The sequence below is a fragment of the Boleophthalmus pectinirostris genome, unplaced genomic scaffold (genome assembly GCF_026225935.1).
Source record: "Boleophthalmus pectinirostris isolate CB_2022bp ecotype Guang Dong unplaced genomic scaffold, ASM2622593v1 HiC_scaffold_4, whole genome shotgun sequence".
NCBI classification, from domain to species: Eukaryota; Metazoa; Chordata; class Actinopteri; order Gobiiformes; family Gobiidae; genus Boleophthalmus; species Boleophthalmus pectinirostris.
In genome coordinates, this window is record NW_026571353.1 from 34,620,029 (window position 1) to 34,638,206 (window position 18,178).

Here is an 18,178-nt window from a genome sequence, read left to right on the forward strand (position 1 = left end):
ACGCTCGCTCAGTGGTGCCCAAGTAACTGCCGGCACAACAGCAAATAAAGTAGAGAGCAGATCTGTCATGATCATTGTCGTTTCTTTGGGAGGAACTAGCAAATTAAAGGTGCAATAAAAGATGCAAAGTTTGTATTTGACAAAGGAAGTCCAAAGGAGGATAGAGTCTGCAGTCTGTTATCACAACTCGGGCAGTGTTGGGAAGGTGACTTTTAAAATGGAATTCCCCTACAGATTACAGATTACATACCCCAAAATGTAGTTTGTAACGTAATCCCTTAAATTACTCAAAGTGAGTAATGTAATCTGAATACTTTGGATTACTGGATTTGCTGTAGAGAAGCAAAGACGAGGAAATCGTAACATAAGATGTTTTGTCGAAAGAAAATAAAAAGCCCAGACTTTACTGAACCAGATTAAAAATATTATTGATAGAAGAAGAGGAAACACGGTCCACGCAGCATGATTAAGTCCTGGTTTAGACCTGGTTTTAGTCCTGGTTTAGACCTGGTTTTAGTCCTGGTTTAGACCTGGTTTTAGTCCTGGTTTAGACCTGGTTTTAGTCCTGGTTTAGACCTGGTTTTAGTCCTGGTTTAGACCTGGTTTTAGTCCTGGTTTTAGACCTGGTTTTAGACCTGGTTTAGACCTGGTTTTAGACCTGGTTTTAGACTTGGTTTAGACCTGGTTTTAGTCCTGGTTTTAGTCCTGGTTTAGACCTGGTTTTAGACCTGGTTTTAGACCTGGTTTTAGTCCTGGTTTAGTCCTAGTTTAGACCTGGTTTTTGTCCTGGTTTAGTCCTAGTTTAGACCTGGTTTTAGACCTGGTTTAGACCTGGTTTTAGACCTGGTTTAGACCTGGTTTTAGATCTGGTTTTAGTCCTGGTTTAGTCCTAGTTTAGACCTGGTTTAGACCTGGTTTTAGACCTGGTTTAGACCTGGTTTTAGACCTGGTTTAGACCTGGTTTTAGACCTGGTTTTAGTCCTGGTTTAGTCCTAGTTTAGACCTGGTTTAGACCTGGTTTTAGACCTGGTTTTAGACCTGGTTTTAGACCTGGTTTAGACCTGGTTTTAGACCTGGTTTTAGACCTGGTTTAGACCAGGTTTGGACCTGGTTTTAGACCTGGTTTAGTGTCCGGCAACGAGCGGAATTACAAAAAAAAAAAGTGGAATAGCCCAAAATGTGAAAACAGGAAAATACCTCTGATTACGTAACTCATGTACATGTAATCTGTTACTCCCCAACACTGAACTCGGGTTGGTTCAACGCTTCACTGATTGGCCGGTGCGCGGTCAACAACTTCCGGGATTCTTGCAAATCATCTAGTGCTCTCTAACCTTTTCCTCTGGTGAGCTTCCTTCATGAAACGAAAATGCCAGGGAGCTTCTCTTTTTAGCGGTCGCAAGAAATTTAAAACGTAGAAGAGCTATGGCAAGTTTTAGACGAGGCACAGTTAGATGCTTTTTAAACATAAACCATTATCCACTTATTAGTGCATAAGTTAGGCATCAAAATGACACATTTACAGTGAAAATAAATCCGATTTTAGTGAAGAACATGACTTATAATTCAGAAATCCATTGGTGAGCTACTTGGAAGAGGGTGGAGAGCTACTGGTAACTCCTGAGCCACAGGTTGGAGAGCCCTGGTCTGGTGTATTCCTCTTTCCTGACCTAGTCTCTGGAGAGAAATGAAATTGACCTACTAAACCACAACCTTAACCTGTTAACCACACGTGAATTTAAACCAGTTCTGATGTAATTATAAAACATTTGCATCATCTGAGTCATCATAATGTGTGTGTCTGTAGATTTTTTTGGGATATATTTACCAAATTGCCAAACCGTAACTTTAACCTTGATCTGTTTAACCCATGTCTCAGCTTTAATCTGTTGTTGATCTAATTATACAAGATTTGCGTCACTTGATCTGTCATCTTAAGGAAAGCAGGTCTCCCATTGTGTGTATGTGTGTGTTTGTGTGCAGATTTTAGTCTCCAAAATACTATAGATGCCAAATACTCTAACATTAAAGGTTGTATAGAGGATTTTTTAAGGGAGATGAAATACAGCGACAGTTCTTTTTCAAATGTTGTGCATGTGTGACTCCACCTTCCTCAGTAGAAACATCTCCTCCCGCCTCTTTACTCTACATTTGTTTACATCCAGTGCGTGTTCAGAATTACAGTTGAAGTGACCTGCCTAGAAATATTTCAGCGACCGACGTGTCAGTTTTTAGACCCTTCGGACTTTCTTTTGCGGCGAACTTGTCGTGGATTCTCGTCCGCCATCGCAACAAACTTTGTGCGAATTGCGAGGAAGCTACAGCTTGAAAAAGCCTCTAAGAACCGCCGCATAAAACCACGTAATCCCCGAGCGCCGGCGAGTCAGTTACACAAAAAACATAAGGAGTTTGATTGACAACCTAACAGCCAATAGATAAAGAGGGAGCCTCGTTTTCTATTGGCTGATGTTTATCTGGCCTCACTATGTCCACAGTTGATAGATTTTCATTCTTTTTTTTCTTTTTTTTTTCCGGTTATCATAATTACGAGGCTGCTGCGTCTCTGTAATGGTATTTTAAACTTTCAATGACAATTTGAAACTAAAAAAAAAAATCCTCCATACATCCTTTAACCTTAATCTGAACCTGTTTAACCCATATTTGAACTTTAAACCATGTTCTTGATCTAGTTATACAAGATTTGCGTCACTTGATCTGTCATCATAAGGAAAGCAGGTCTCCCATCATGTGTGTGTGTTTGTTTGTGTGTGTGTGTTTTTGTGTGTGTGTTTTTGTGTGTGTGTGCAGATTTTAGTCCCTACAAAGGCTACAAAAAGACCTGAACTCGCCAGAATGTGAAACTGAGAAAAATAACGCCGTTCTGCCGTGGTTTCTTGCATGTTTTAGGATGTCAAGGTTGTCGTACCCTTTTATTCTCTTGTTAAAATCATAAAATTGCCTCACAATATTTATCCAAATGATAAAGAAGTGCTCAAATACTCCCAAAACGAAATAAAATCAGAAAACTATAGATGCCAAATTGTCTAACGTAAACCTGTTTAACCTACATCTCAACTTTGAACCATTTCTGATTCTAAAAGGTCCGCGTCACTTGATGGGTCATCATAAGGAAAGTAGGTCTCCCATGACGTGTGCGAGTGTGTGCGAGTGTGTGTGCGAGTGTGTGCGAGTGTGTGCGAGTGTGTGTGCGCCGATTTTAGTCTCCACAATGCGATTTATAGCCTAACAAATTCGCCAAAACCTTAACCTAACCCACATCTGAATAATAATTAAACAGAAGTCGATCTAATTAATAACCTAAAAAATATCGACGTCACGTAATTGGTCATCGTAAACGAAAGCAGGTCTTCCATGATGTGTACGAGTGTGTGTGTGTCGATTTTAGTCTCCACAATTCGATAAATAACTGACCAAATTGCCAAACTTTAACCTAACCTACATCAGAATATTAAACAGTCGTTAATTAAGCTAAAAAATATTGACGTCATGTGATCGGTCATCGTAAACACAAGCAGGTCTCCCATGACGTGTACGAGTGTGTGTAAGTGTGCATATGTCGATTTTAGTCTCCAAAATACGATATATAACCGAGTAAACTGCCTAACTTTGCCTAACAGTCTAAAGACCTAAAAAATATCGACACCGCCTAATCGGTCAGCGTAAAGAAAGCAGGTCTCCCATGATGTGTGTGAGTGCGTTTGTGTGTCGATTTTAGTCTCCACAGTTCGATAAATAACCGAGCAAATTGCCAAACTTTAACCTAACCCACATCGGGATATTAAAGTCGTCGATCTAATTAACCTAAAAAATATCGACGTCACCAAATCGGTCATCGTAAACGCAAGCAGGTCTCCCATGATGTGTTTGTGTGAGTGTGTGTCTCGATTTTAGTCTCCACTATTCGATAAATAACCGACCAAATTGTCTAACTTTAACCTAACCCACATCAGTCGTTAATTAAGCTAAAAAAAATATCGACTTTGCCTGATCGGTCATCGTAAAGGAAAGCAGGTCTCCCATGACGTGCGTCCGTGTGTGTGTGTGTGTGTGTGTGTGTCGGTTTTAGTCTCCGCAATTCAATAAATAACGGAGCAAATTGCCTAACTTTACCCTAACCCAGGTCAGAATATTTAAAGTCATCGACCAAATTAACCTAAAAAATATCGACGTCGCCTGATCGGTCATCCGTGAAGGAAAGCAGGTCTCTCATGATGTGTGTACGAGTGTGTGTGAGTGTGTGTGTGTCGATTTTAGTCTCCACAGTTCGATAAATAACAGACCAAATTGCCTAACTTTAACCTAACCTACATCGGAATACTAAACAATCGTTAATTAACCTAAAAAATATCGACGTCACCTGATCGGTCATCGTAAACGCAAGCAGGTCTCCCATGATGTGTGTACGTCGATTTTAGTCTCCACAATTCAATAAATAACTGACCAAATTGCCAAACTTTAACCTAACCTACATATTAAACAGTCGTTAATTAAGCTAAAAAATATTGACGTCATGTGATCGGTCATCGTAAACACAAGCAGGTCTCCCATGACGTGTATGAGTGTGTAAGTGTGCATATGTCGATTTTAGTCTCCAAAATACGATATATAACCGAGTAAACTGCCTAACTTTGCCTAACAGTCGTCGCTCTAAAGAACCTAAAAAATATCGACGTCGCCTGATCGGTCAGCGTAAACGCAAGCAGGTCCCCCATGATCTGTGTCTGTGAGTGTGTGTCCGTGTGTGGGGGTGTGTGTGTGTCCGTGTGTGTGTGTGTGTGCAGACTTGAGCCCCCACAGCGCGATATATACCCATCCACGCGCGCACGTAGCACGCGCGCGCCCGCAGAGTCAGGGGGTCTCTTTATCACAGCGTTTGTTTTGGAAATCGTGCTGCGTCGCCCCGTTATGCAATCGGCGTATAGGTGACACGTCCCGAGCCAGGCGGATGAATCATCGCATCACAAATCGGTGCCTTCTTTTCCTGCGTGCGTGCGTGAGCGTGCGTGTGCGTGCTTATGTGTGTGCGTGCGTGTGCGTCGGAGACAACAGGAGGGACGGAGACGCGTTCGTGTCAAAGCGTCCGGAACCGAACCGCTGGATCCAAATCGCGTTGTGATCGATTTGAAATGCACGCACGATTGACACGCGACGGATTTACAGTAGCTGAGACTGACATTACGCAGCGTACAGCCCACTGCGCACGGCTCCGAGGGTCTCCTTGACTGAGCCGAACGCTGCCTACCCGTCCAGCACACCTTCGCGTTACTTTATATTCCGTAAGCGAGCGCGTCGTGCCGTAAATTAGGCAATGATGGTTTATTTTCGCTGTTACGCGCAATATTTTTGGCGGTTCCGAATTGCGATCGCCTAACGGAGCAACATTCACGCTTAACATGTCCAAATTACGACAGGTACATGAACAAATAGGGAAGAAATGTTAATAAATTTAGACTGTATCCGGTTTGTTTACATGTTTTCCAACAGCTGATGTGCAATGATTAAAAATAAAATAAAATAAATACAAGCACGTCCCAGTATGTTTGCAAGACATTGGGGTCGTTGGAAATCTCAAGGGGCATAGTTAGTTTTCACAATTTCATCGTTTGGGTTGAGGGAGAAGCAGATTGAGAGCTCGCGTGCCGTTATTTCGAAGCACCTTGCGTCGCGTTCTGCCGTGATTTCGCTCGAATAACACAATGAATGGAGAGCGCGGCGGGGTGCGCGTGTGTCCGGGGGGAAACCGTCACACTCACATGTCGGTGATGTTCTCCATCTCCGCCTCGCTCTGCAGCGCGGGGAAGCCGCTGATGCCTCGCTCCGGGTCCACGCAGGAGATCCGCGAGCCGCTACACGAGCAGGAGGACGGGCAAGCCTCCGCGAAGCTCCACGCCGTCCCCCCGGAGCCCACGGCCAAAGCCACGAGCAAGACCCAGCACCAGCAGTACCTCCAGCGGCGCCAGTACCACGAAGGGGCCCCCCACGATCGCATCTCAACTCGGCTTCGGCTTCGGCTTCGGCTCGGTACCGCTCCAGAGCCCCGCAGACCCTCCGCGCGCGATAACACAGCTCTCTCCCGGTGCTGATGATGCCAAAGCGGTGGGGGCTAGAAAACCATGAGCCGCGGGGGGAAATCACGGACACGCGGAAAGAACTCGGTACTAGTTTCCAGAAAGAAAAGATCGAAACCACAACGCGTCGGTTTTGGCTGTAATTCCTGTCCGGTGCGCGCTCCACAGTCCTCCGTGTGTCCGCTGCTCAGAGCCGCTGTCTCCGTGTGTGTTGCATGTGCCGCTCGCCTCTTCCTCTCTTTCCCTCTCTCTTTCCCTCTCTCTCTTTCCCTCTCTCTCTTTCTCTCTCCTCACACTCCTCCTGTCACCGCCGCTGTCAGCGTGATGTGGATATGCAAATACGACAGGAACACTGAAAAAGGAGCGGAGCCTCGGGAGTCTGTTTGTCCTCGAAAATTTGGAAATTAAAACGCGCAGTTTTACGCAGTGTGATTGGATGTTTCCTCATGTCCTTTTAATTATCGCAGCTATTTATTTTAATACTTATTTTCCTACCGACTTTCCAAAAATCTTTAATCAGAGGTAATTCATATTCAAATTTAGCAGTGTTGGGAAGGTTACTTTTAAAATGTAATCCCCTACAGATTACAGACTCATACCTCAAAATGTAGTTTGTAACGAAATCCATGAAGTTACTTAAGGTGAGTAACGTAATCTGAATACTCTGGATTACTCGATTTGCTGTAGAGAAGCAAAGACGAGGAAATCTTCACATAAGATGAAAGAAAATGAAAAGTCCGAGTTTTTACTTAACCACATTAAAAATATTATTGATAGAAGAAGAGGAGACATGTCCACACAGCAGGATTTAGTCCTGTTAAATCCTGTTTTAGACCTGGTTTAGACCTGGTTTTAGTCCTGGTTTAGTCCTGTTCATTCCTGTTTAAGACATGGTTTAGTTCTGGTTTAGTTCTGGTTTAGTCCTGGTTTGGTCCTTGTTTAGGCCTGGTTTAGTTCTGGTTTTAGTCCTGCTTTAGTCCTGTTTTAGACCTGGTTTAGTCCTGTTAAATCCTGTTTTAGACCTGGTTTAGTTCTGGTTTAGTTCTGTTTTAGACCTGGTTTAGTCCTGGTTTGGTCCTTGTTTAGGCCTGGTTTAGTTCTGGTTTTAGTCCTGCTTTAGTCCTGTTTTAGACCTGGTTTAGTCCTGTTAAATCCTGTTTTAGACCTGGTTTAGTTCTGGTTTAGTTCTGTTTTAGACCTGGTTTAGTCCTGGTTTGGTCCTTGTTTAGGCCTGGTTTAGTTCTGGTTTTAGTCCTGCTTTAGTCCTGTTTTAGACCTGGTTTAGTCCTGTTAAATCCTGTTTTAGACTTGGTTAAGACATAGTTACCTCTGCCAAGGAGGTTATGTTTTTGCCGGCGTTTGTCTGTTTGTTTGTTTGTTTGTTTGTTTGTTTGTTTGTTTGTTTGTTTGTTTGTTTGTTTGTTTGTTGTTTGTCTGTTTGTCTGTTTGTTTGTTTTGTTGTTTGTTGTTTGTTTGTCTGTTTGTTTGTTGTTTGTTTTGTTTGTTTGTTTGTCTGTTAGCAACATAACTCAAAAAGTTATGGACCGATTTTGATGAAATTTTCAGGATTTGTTGGAAATGTGAAAAGGAAGAACTGATTTCATTTTGGGGGTGATCCGGAAGAAATCCTGGATTCTGGATCACTTTGAAATTTTAGTTAACATTGTGGTAAATGGGGCCAAAAATTTAGTTTCTCAATATCTGGGTTAATTATTGACCAAACCCCATGAAATTTGACTCAGGGATGGACAATGGGATCCTCTTTCATATTCCAAAGGCTGATCCAGATCTGATCCAGAAGACTGATTTTATCGCAATTTATATAAAAAATGGGGGTAGTCCTTGTCTGCGCTCTCTGAGTGCTTTTCTAGTTTAGTCCTGGTTTAATCCTGGGTTAGACCTGGTTCAGACCTAGTTTAGACCTGATTTTAGACTTGGTTTTAGACCTGGTTTAGTCCTGGTTTATTTATTTCAACAAAGTAACTGTAATCCAATTACCACTCACTGAAACAGTAACTGTAACTGAATACAGTTACTCATCATTTGTACTCTGATTACTTAACTCTGGTACATGTAATCTGTTACTCCCCAACACTGAAGTTTAGCTCATGATTTCCATTTTTATGTTGTTTTAGGACAGTGCGGCGTTAAAGGTCTGATATTACACAACATTGACCCTTGTGAGTTTTAAGTCGTGTTATAATGTTTGTTTCCTCTTTGAAAATAAACCCACAGTTGTGTTTTGTTTCATTCACACATATTTGAGTCATTCTGGTTTATTAGTTTGTCTACATCTCCAAAGCCCAAAATGCTCTGCTCCACTTTGTGATGTCATGAAGTGGTAGTTTTCAGTTTAACAGCTCCGTTTACCTTTAGTTCAGTCGAGATGGACAGACTCCAGGGCTAAAATGATCTCAATTATTCTAGAGAAGGTGTGTGGAGTTTAAAAACAGAGTGGAGCACATCCTGTATTACCACATGACAGTGTTGTAGTCAAGACCACAATAAACGAGACCAAGACCCCGAGACCAGGACAAGACCAAGACCTCCGAGGGTCGAGACCGAGACAAGACTGAGACCACGGCCCATCGAGATCAAATCAAGACCATCTTTGTAACATTTATTTGTATTTTACTGTTATTTTGTCACATTTATATCAATGTTTTTATGAATCTATCTCCATTTTATCACTTGTCGAGTGTCAGACCTCGAGACCGAGACGAGATCGAGTCCAAGCGCCTTCAAAACCGAGACAAGAGACCGAGTCCAAAGCGTCCTTCAAGACCGACAAGACGAGAAACCAAGACCGAGATAAGACCGAGTCCAAGCGCCTTCAAGACCGAAACAAGACCGAGATAAGACCGAGTCCAAGCGTCTTCAAGACCGAAACAAGACCGAAGACCGAGACCGAGACCGAGTCCAAGACCGAAACAAGATCCGAAGCTTCTTCAAGAAGACCGAAGAAGATAGACCGACCGAAGTCCAAGCAAGACCTTCAAAACTGAGACAAGTCTGAATCTAAGCTCTTTCAAGACCAAGACAAGACCGAGACAAAACCAAGTCCAAGCGCCTTCAAGACAGAAATAAGACCGAGACAAGACCGAGTCCAAGCACCTTCAAGACCGAGAAAAGACAGAGTCCAAGTGCCCTCAAGACCGAGAAAAGACAGAGTCCAAGCGCCTTCAAGACTGAGACAAGACCAAGACCAAGATCGAGTCCATGAGCCTTCAAGACCGAGACAAGACCGAGTCCAAGCGCCTTCAAGACCGAGACAAGACCGAGTCCAAGTGCCTTCAAGACTGAGACAAGACCGAGACAAGACCAAGTCCAAGCGCTTTCTAGACCGAGACAAGACCAAGACAAGAACAAGACAAAACCGAGTCCAAGCGCCTTGAAGACCGAGACAAGACCGAGTCCAAGCGCCTTCAAGACCAAGTCCAAGCACCTTCAAGCCCGAGACAAGACCGAATCCAAGCGCCTTCAAGACTGAGACGAGACCGAGACAAGACCGAGTCCAAGCGCCTTCAAGACCGAGACAAGAGACCAAGCGCCTTCAAGACCGAGACGAGAGACTGAGTCCAAGCGCCTTCAAGACTGAGACAAGACCGAGACAAGACCAAGTCCAAACGCGGTTGAGTCCAAGATGAGACCAAGACTGCAAAAAAAACGAGGTCTCAGGGCCCGTCTCAAGACCAAGGCCGGTCTCGAGACTACGACACTAGTATATTTTAAATACGCAGGAGGATTTTTGTGTTTTGTGGATTTATATTTTAAGGAAACAACATTATAAGTCCAAAAATACACTTTTTTTCTTAACCAAAGCCGTTTTAAAGTGTAAACTACGTGCAGTTGTCCGTCATAATAATTTAAAATGCGTTTGTTTTGTTTATTGTTCAATATTTTAGACCGATTTCTTTCATAAACGCTTCGGACAATATAAACAAAATACAGTCCCGTTAACCGGAGCCGGGTCGGGAGGATCTCAGAGATATACGTTGTTGTTAAAGTCGTCGTAAACCTTTCTCTGAGCTCCGGTCTCCTTCCGTCTGACGCTGTAAAACACTGGAGCCTCACCTTCCACAAAACCAGGACAAAAACACGACAGATCAGATCCAGGTCCAGTTTCCCGCAGAGAAATGTTCCGTACTCAGTTCATTTGTGTTCGGTGAAGGTTGGAGCAGGTTTATCACGGAAGTACATGGTTTTATCGAATGTTTTCCATCACTCAACATGAATCTGTTTTGTAATTTGCAAGGAGGAGGTTTTTTTTATAAGTGGAGAAAACAGAATTGGGTTAAAATCGCCTCATGTACCAGAAGAAAGAACATTAGTTAAAGAGCCTGTGTCACACTATTTTCTGATCTGTGTTATAATGTTGTTTCCTCGTCACAAATAATCGCTGTTTTTCAAAATAAAATCAAAAATAAGAAAACTTAAACTGCGATGCCGGACTGAACCAGGACTGAACCAGGACTGAACCAGGACTGAACCAGGACTGAACCAGGACTGAACCAGGACTGAACCAGGACTGAGTGTTGGGATGGGTGATTAGGACTGAGACCAGAATTGAGACCAGGACCGGACTGGGACCAAGACCAGGACCGGGACGGGACCGGGATCAGACCAGGACTGAGACCGAGACTGAGACCGGGACCGGGACCAGGATCAGACCAGGACTAAGACCGGGACTGAGACCGAGACCAGGACCTAGACCGGGATCGGACCAGGACCGAGACTGGGATCAGACCAGGACTGAGACCGGGACTGGGACAGAGACCGGGACCAGGACCTAGACCGGGACCTAGACCGGGACTGAGACGGGGACCGAGACCGGGATCAAGACCAGGACTGAGACCAGCACCAGACTGGGACTGAGACCAGGACTGAGATCAGGACTGAGATCAAGACTGAGACCGGTTTAGACTTGGTTTAGACCTGGTTTAGACCTGGTTTAGTCCTGGTTCAGTCCTGGTTCAGTCCTGGTTCAGTCCTGGTTTAGTCCTGGTTCAGTCCTGGTTTAGTCCTGGTTCAGTCCTGGTTTATTCTTGGTTTAGTCCTGGTTCAGTCCTGGTTTAGTCCTGGTTTATTCTTGGTTTAGACCTGGTTTAGACCTGGTTTAGACCTGGTTTAGACCTGGTTTATTCCTGGTTTATTCTTGGTTTGGTCCTGGTTCAGTCCTGGTTTAGTCCTGGTTTATTCTTGGTTTAGTCCTGGTTTAGACCTGGTTTATTCCTGGTTTATTCTTGGTTTAGACCTGGTTCAGTCCTGGTTTAGACCTGGTTTAGTCCTGGTCATGAAAACAAGGTCATTATCTGTTTTTTCCATTCTTCATTTAAACACAAAATCAAAAACTGAAAAAAAAATTAATCATTTTTTCATTTCGGTTTTGGAGACAAATAATAAAGAAAATAGTTTTTTAATTTCCTTATTTCTGGTTTTACATTAAAAACAAATGAACAAATGACACACGGATTGAAAACAGACCTGGAGTTGTGTTTTGTTTTTGTTTGTTTTGACTCATGTTTAAGACACAAACCGTGCAGATTTAGCCTGAGTTCTTTTTCTCTCAACTTGTGATGTCATGTGGTGATACAGGAAGCGCTCCACTGTGTTTTTAAACTCCACACACCTTCACTAGAATCATTTAGATCATTTCAGCCCTGGAATCTGCTACTGTCTATTGAACAAAAGGTAAAAGGAGATGTTCACTTTAAAACTTTATGAACAGAGGATTTTGAGATTTGGAGACGTAGACAGACTAAAAATGCAGGATTAGAAAACAGGACCATTGATTTAAACATGTTCATTTTTTCAGGTCTGACTTCAAATTTACACTTCAGCGTTTACCTCAAGACCAGTTCCATCTTTTTGCTTTACAACACTGGTCGGGAGCGTCAGAATTAATCAATTTTTCAGTTTTAGTTTAGTTTGTTTTCATACCTGACACTCGTGGTCTTCCTCACAGTGGTCCCGTGATTTAAACAGTTTTCGGTGCAGTTTTCGCGTCAGTGGAGGCAGGACGACGGCGCCATCTGCAGCCCGACGTCTTCAGGACCGTGTCAGGTGTGTGAGAGTAAAAAAGGCCCCTTGTCCCGGTTTAAAGTCTGGTTTAAACTAGGGATGGGCATGATTACTTGATGAATCGGTAAATTGATCATTAAGAATTTCATCGATTACGTTCATTTTTAATCGACAAACAGAATGTAGGTTGCTGTGCGTAGAGTAGCGTGACCAAACGGGGGTCCATACATGTGTCTCTCTGCACTCAGAAGGAGCGAGACACAAACAGTCGGTCAGTCTGCAACGTGCCGAAGCGAAAATGCGTATTTAACGATGACTTGTACAAGAAATTTCACGCTTTCTGTAACGTAAATGTGTCAGACTAGGGGCAGACTACGGCCACAAAGGCTGCGTCAGAAGATTGTTCTGTTAGGAGCCTGAGTGTGAAGGAAGTGGTGGGGCTCATCAGGTCTGTCAGCTGGAGGCTTGGTGCAAAACCAACAATCTGGGCATCAATATAAAGAAAACAAAGGAGATGATTGTGGATTTCTGCAGGAAACCTAATGCCCCCTCTCCTCTGTACATCAATGGAGATGCAGTGGAGATTGTTTCCTGTCTTAAAGGTTGTATAGAGGATTTTTTTAAGGGAAGAGAAATACAGCGACAGTCCTTGTGCACATTCAGAATTACTGTTGAAGTTTCCTGTCTAGAAGTAATTCAGCGACCGACGCGTCAGTTTTTAGACCCTTCGTTTGCTTCGGTCGCGCCATCGCTGGACGAGATCTCCAAGAATCACCTCAGTTTGGCTTTGCTCCTTTTCCCCGTCTCTTCTTCTTTCAGCGACCTCAAAAACCGACTTTCTTTTGCGGCGAACCGGTCGTGGATTCTCGTCCGCCGTCGCGACAAACTTTGTGCGAAATGCGAGGAAGCGACAGTTCGAAAAAGCCTCGAAGAACCGCTGCGTAAACCACGTAATCCCCGCGCTCCGACGAGTCAGTTACACTAGGGAGTTTGATTGACAACCCAACAGCCAACAGAAAATGAGGGAGCCTCGTTTTCTATTGGCTGATGTTTATCTGGCCTCAACACGTCCACAGTTGATAGATTTTCGTTCTTTTTTTTTTTTTTGGTCATCATAATTATAAAGCTGCTGCGTCTCTGTAATGGTATTTTAATCTTTCACTGACAATTTGAAACAAAAAAAAATCCTCCATACAACCTTTAAATACGTGGGAGTCCAAATCATGAACAGTCTCAGCTGGTCTAATAACACCAGTTGCATTGTGAAAAAGGGACACCAACGCTTATACTTCCGTAGGCGCCTCAAAAAAGCAGGTGTGGGCCCCTCTGTCCTGAAGGCCTTTTACAGGTGTGCGGCAGAGAGGAAAGTTCTGCAGAGGGGAGTTAGAGCTGCGGAGCACATCTGCGGCCGTATTCTGCTCTGCATTGAAGATATTTACATCAGCAGGTGCAGGACAAAAGCCCACAGCATCATGGAAGACTCCACCCATCCAGCACATGGACTTTTTACAGCTCTCCCATCAGGCAGAAGATTGCGCCACCTACAGGCCAGGACCACGAGACTATGGAACAGTTTTTATCCTGATGCCGTGAGACTGATTAATTCTGTCAGAAAAAACACTACAAAACAGCACTGACTTTTTTTAAGCCTGTACTTGACATACAATATTTTTAACTATTTATTCTTATTTATATCTGTGCTGCTGTCGACCTGGACCTGAGTGCATTGTTTCGTTTCTGTGTATTTTTTATACTGAAATGACAAATAAATTTTGATTCTGATTCTGATTCTGAAGAGACAGAAATTTGAAGTTTGGGTGAAGTATATTAAAATAGTCTAACAGAACAAAACAACAACAAACAAAAATAGAAAATAAAAAACAGTCCAGTTAATCGGTATATTGATTCAAGTTAATCTTAGTTCAGGTTCTGGGTAAACTCGCCATCAGTCGGTTTCTAGTTGAGTTGAGAATTTCGGCGAGGCTGGAGTTCAATCAGTCCATAGAAAAAAAACCTGACCTTTGAATTTCGGGTTGTGATCTTCTCTCCACACACGGCCCGGTTTGTATGAATCTGTACGGAGGCTCTAAATGTGGATGTTGTGGGGTTCGTAGTTTACAAGTTTATTGAAATTGTTTGCCGACGAACGATGATCATTTTAATATAAAAACGTTAATGATTAATCGATAATCCATCGTTAATTCTCCCGACGATTGTTTAAGAAAATTTAATGCCCTAATTTAAACTGTCAGGAATGAAAACAAACTGAACTTTATCTTTAAAAAAAAAAAGGATCTAGTAAAATAAATTATCGGAAAACCAAATGAACCTGACTGAACTCAGATCAGTACAAATTGTTGCTATGTTACATTTATAGATTTGAACAGATGTTGTGTGAACTGACCGTGACCTCACTCAAACTCTCTCTCCTTCTTTCCTCCCTTTTCTTATTTCTCTTTACCTTCTCCTTCACTCTCACTTCTCCTCTATCTCTCTCTCCCTCCTCTCTGTCTCCTCCCCTCCTGCTGTTATTTCTCTGCATCCCTCCCTCCTCCTCTCTTTCTCCCTAAATGTCTCTTTCTTTCTCTCTATCCTCTCCTCTATCTCTCTTTTTCCCTCCTCTCTATCTCTTCACCTCCTTCACTTATCCTTTGCTTCTCTGTATCCTCTCTCTCTCTCTCCTCTATCCCTCTCCTCCCTCTCTTCCTGACTGTCTCTCTCTATCCCTCCCTCCTCTCTATCGCTTCGCCTCCTACTCTTATTTCTCTATATCATCCCTCTCTCCCTGACTGACTGTCTGTCCTCTCCTATCCCCCTCTCCCCTCTCTCTCTCTCTCTCTTTCATATCACCTTCTCTCCTTCTTTTATGTCTCTGTCTCCTCTCTATCCTCTCCTATCCCTCTCTCTCTCTATCTCTTCCTCTCCTTCTCTTATTTGTCTGTATCTTCTCTCTCTCCCCTCTCACGTCTGTCCTTCTTTCCTCCCTCTCTCCAGACTCTCTCTCTATCCTCTCCTATCCCTCTCTCCTCCCTCCTCTCTCCCTCTTCCCTGTATCTTTCTCTCTCCTCTCTCGCTTCTCCTATCCCTCCCTCCTCCCTCCCTCCTCGACTCTCTCTGTATCCTCTCCTCTCCCTCTCTCTCTCTGTCTCCCTCCCTCCCTCGTTCCTCTCTATCGCTTCGCCTCCTTCTCTTATTTCTCTGTATCCTCTCTCTCTTCCTTCTCCTATCCCTACCTCCTCTCTGTCTCTCTCTCTCTCTCTCTCTATCGCCTCTCCTCCTTCTTGTTTCTCTATCTTCTCTCTCTCCCGTTCTATCCCTCTCTCCTTGACTGTCTCTCTCTATCCTCTCCTATCCTTCTCTCTCCTCTATCTCTTCCTCCTTCTCTGTATTGTCTGTATCTTCTCTCTCTCCCCTCTCACGTCTGTCCTTCTTTCCTCCCTCTCTCCCAGACTCTCTCTCTATCCTCTCCTATCCCTCTCTCCTCCCTCCCTCTCTCCCTCTTTCCCTGTATCCTTTCTCTCTCCTCTCTCACTTCTCCTATCCCTCCTCTCTCTCTCTGTCTCCCTCCCTCCCTCGCTCCTCTCTATCGCTTCGCCTCCTTCTCTTATTTCTCTGTATCCTCTCTCTCTTCCTTCTCCTATCCCTACCTCCTCTCTGTCTCTCTCTCTCTCGCCTCTCCTCCTTCTTGTTTCTCTATCTTCTCTCTCTCCCGTTCTATCCCTCTCTCCTTGACTGTCTCTCTCTGATCCTCTCCTATCCTTCTCTCTCCCTCCTTCTCTCTCTCATATCACCTTCTCTCCTTCTTTTATGTCTCTGTCTCCTCTCTCTCCTCTCTATCTTTTCCTCTCCTTCTCTTATTTCTCTGTATCCCCTCTCTCCCCCCTCTTTCTATCCTCTCCTATCCCCCTCTCTCTCTCTCCTCTGTATCTCTTCCCCTCCTTCACTTATTTCTCTGTATCCTCTCTCTCTTCCTTCTCTTATCCCTACCTCCTCCCCCTCTCTCTCTTTCTCTCTCCTCGCTCTCTCTCCTCTCTGTCTCTTCCCCTCCTTCTCTTATTTGTCTGTATCTTCTCTCTCTCCCCTCTTGCTTCTCCTATCCCTTTCTCCCTGACAGTCTCTCTCTCTCTCTCTCTCACTGTCCTCTTCTGTAACTCTCTCCTCCCTCTCTCCTTCCTCCATCTCTCCCTCTCTCTCTATCGCTCCCCCCTCCTCTTATTTCTGTATATCCTCTCTCTCTCTCCACTCTCGCTTCTTCTATCCCTCTCCTCCTCTCTCTCCTCTCTCGCTTCCCTTCCTTCTCTTATTTCTCTGTATCCTCTCTCTCTCTTCTCCTATCCCTCTCTCCTCCCTCGCTTCCTGACTCTCTCTATCCGCTCCTACCCCTCCCTTCTCCGTCTCTCTCTCTGTCCTCTCCTCCCTCTCCTCTCTCTCCACCCCTCCCTCCTTTCCATCGCTTCGCCTCCTGCTCTTATTTCTCTATATCATTTCTCTCTCTCTCCCCTCACTTCTATCCCTCTCTCCTCCCTCTCTCCCAGACTCTCTCTCTATCCTCTCCTATCCCTCTCTCTCTGTCTCTCTATCTCTTCCCCTCCTTCTCTTATTTGTCTGTATCTTCTCTCTCTCCCCTCTCACGTCTGTCCTTCTTTCCTCCCTCTCTCCTCCCTCCCTCCCTCTCTTTCTCTGTATCCTTTCTCTCCACTCTCTCTTCTCCTCCCCTCATTCTCTCTCTCTCTCTCTCTCTATGCTCTCTACCTCTTCCCCTCCTTCTCTTATTTGCCTGTATCCTCTCTCTGCCCTCTTGCTTTTCCTATCCTTCACTCCTCACTCTCTACCTCCTTCCTCCCTCTCTCTCTCCTTTCCTATCCCTCTCTCCCTCCCCTCCTTCTCCTATTTGTCTGTGTCCTCTCTCTCTCCCCTCTTACTTCTCCTCTTAAACTTCTTCTCTCTCTCCTCCGCCTCTCTTCCCATCATTATTCTCAATTTTACTCGACCCTTTCCTAATCTCTTTTCTCTCTCTCTCTCTCCATCCATCTTCTCTCTCACTCTTATTCTCCCTTTCTCCCTCTCTGGTCTCTCCCTCCTCATCTCTCCCCCTCTCCCTCTCTCTCTCATCTTTTCCCTCTCCCTCCCTTCTCTCTCTCTCCTCCCTCTGTCCCCCGCTTCCTTTCCCTTTCCCCCTCCCTTCTACGCTCCCTCCATCTTCCTCTGCCTGCAATGCCCCTCACTCTCTTTCTTTCTTTCCTTCTCTCCCTCCCTCCTCCATCTTCTCTCTCCCCCATCCCTATCTCTTCCCTCTCTAGTCTCTCCCTCCCTCCCTCCATCCTCCTCCTTTTTCACCCGCTCCGCCTCCCTTCACCCCAGCTTTTCCCTCTCTACCTCCATTCTCCTCTTCTCTCCTTCTCCCCTCCTCTCTCCCTTCTCTCTCTGTCCCTCCCTCTTTCTCTTTCCCTCTCCCTCTCTCTCTCTCTCTTTCTCTCCCTCCTCCTCCTCCCTCTCTTTCCTGAATAATACATGGGGCGACTCAGAACCTTTGACCAAACTCCGGGTCAAATGATTTTCTTACAGAAGGTTTGGAGAGTTTCGGAAAAGCAGAGGTCAGAGGAGCAGCACAGGACGACCCGAAGACGACCTGAGGACGACCCAAAGACGACCCGAAGATGACTCGAAGACAACCCAAAGACGACCTGAGGACGACCTGAGGACCCAAAGACAACCCGAAGACAACTCGAAGACGACCCGAAGACAACCCGAAGACGACTCGAAGACGACCCGAAGACAACCCGAAGACGACTCGAAGACGACCCGAAGACAACCCGAAGACGACTCGAAGACGACTCGAAGACGACCCGAAGACAACCCGAAGACGACCTGAGACGACCCGAAGACGACCCGAAGACGACTCGAAGACAACCCGAAGACGACCCGAGGAGACGACCCGAAGACGACTCGAAGACGACCCGAAGACGACTCGAAGACGACCCGAAGACGACTCGAAGACGACTCGAAGACGACCCGAAGACAACCCGAAGACGACCTGAGGACCAGAAGACGACCCGAAGACGACCTGA

The 18,178-nt window shown here is 44.8% G+C and overlaps 1 protein-coding gene across 1 annotated transcript in view; it reads right to left on the bottom strand.

Moving 5' to 3' along the window:
* Positions 1-6,010, bottom strand: part of ntrk2a (neurotrophic tyrosine kinase, receptor, type 2a) — a 337,581-nt gene extending 331,571 nt beyond the window's left edge. Inside the window, exon 1 of the mRNA XM_055161959.1 lies at positions 5,775-6,010. Within this exon, the coding sequence (XP_055017934.1) occupies positions 5,775-6,010 (236 nt within the window). The remainder of the gene's footprint in view (positions 1-5,774) is intronic.
* Between the last annotated feature and the right edge of the window lie 12,168 nt (positions 6,011-18,178).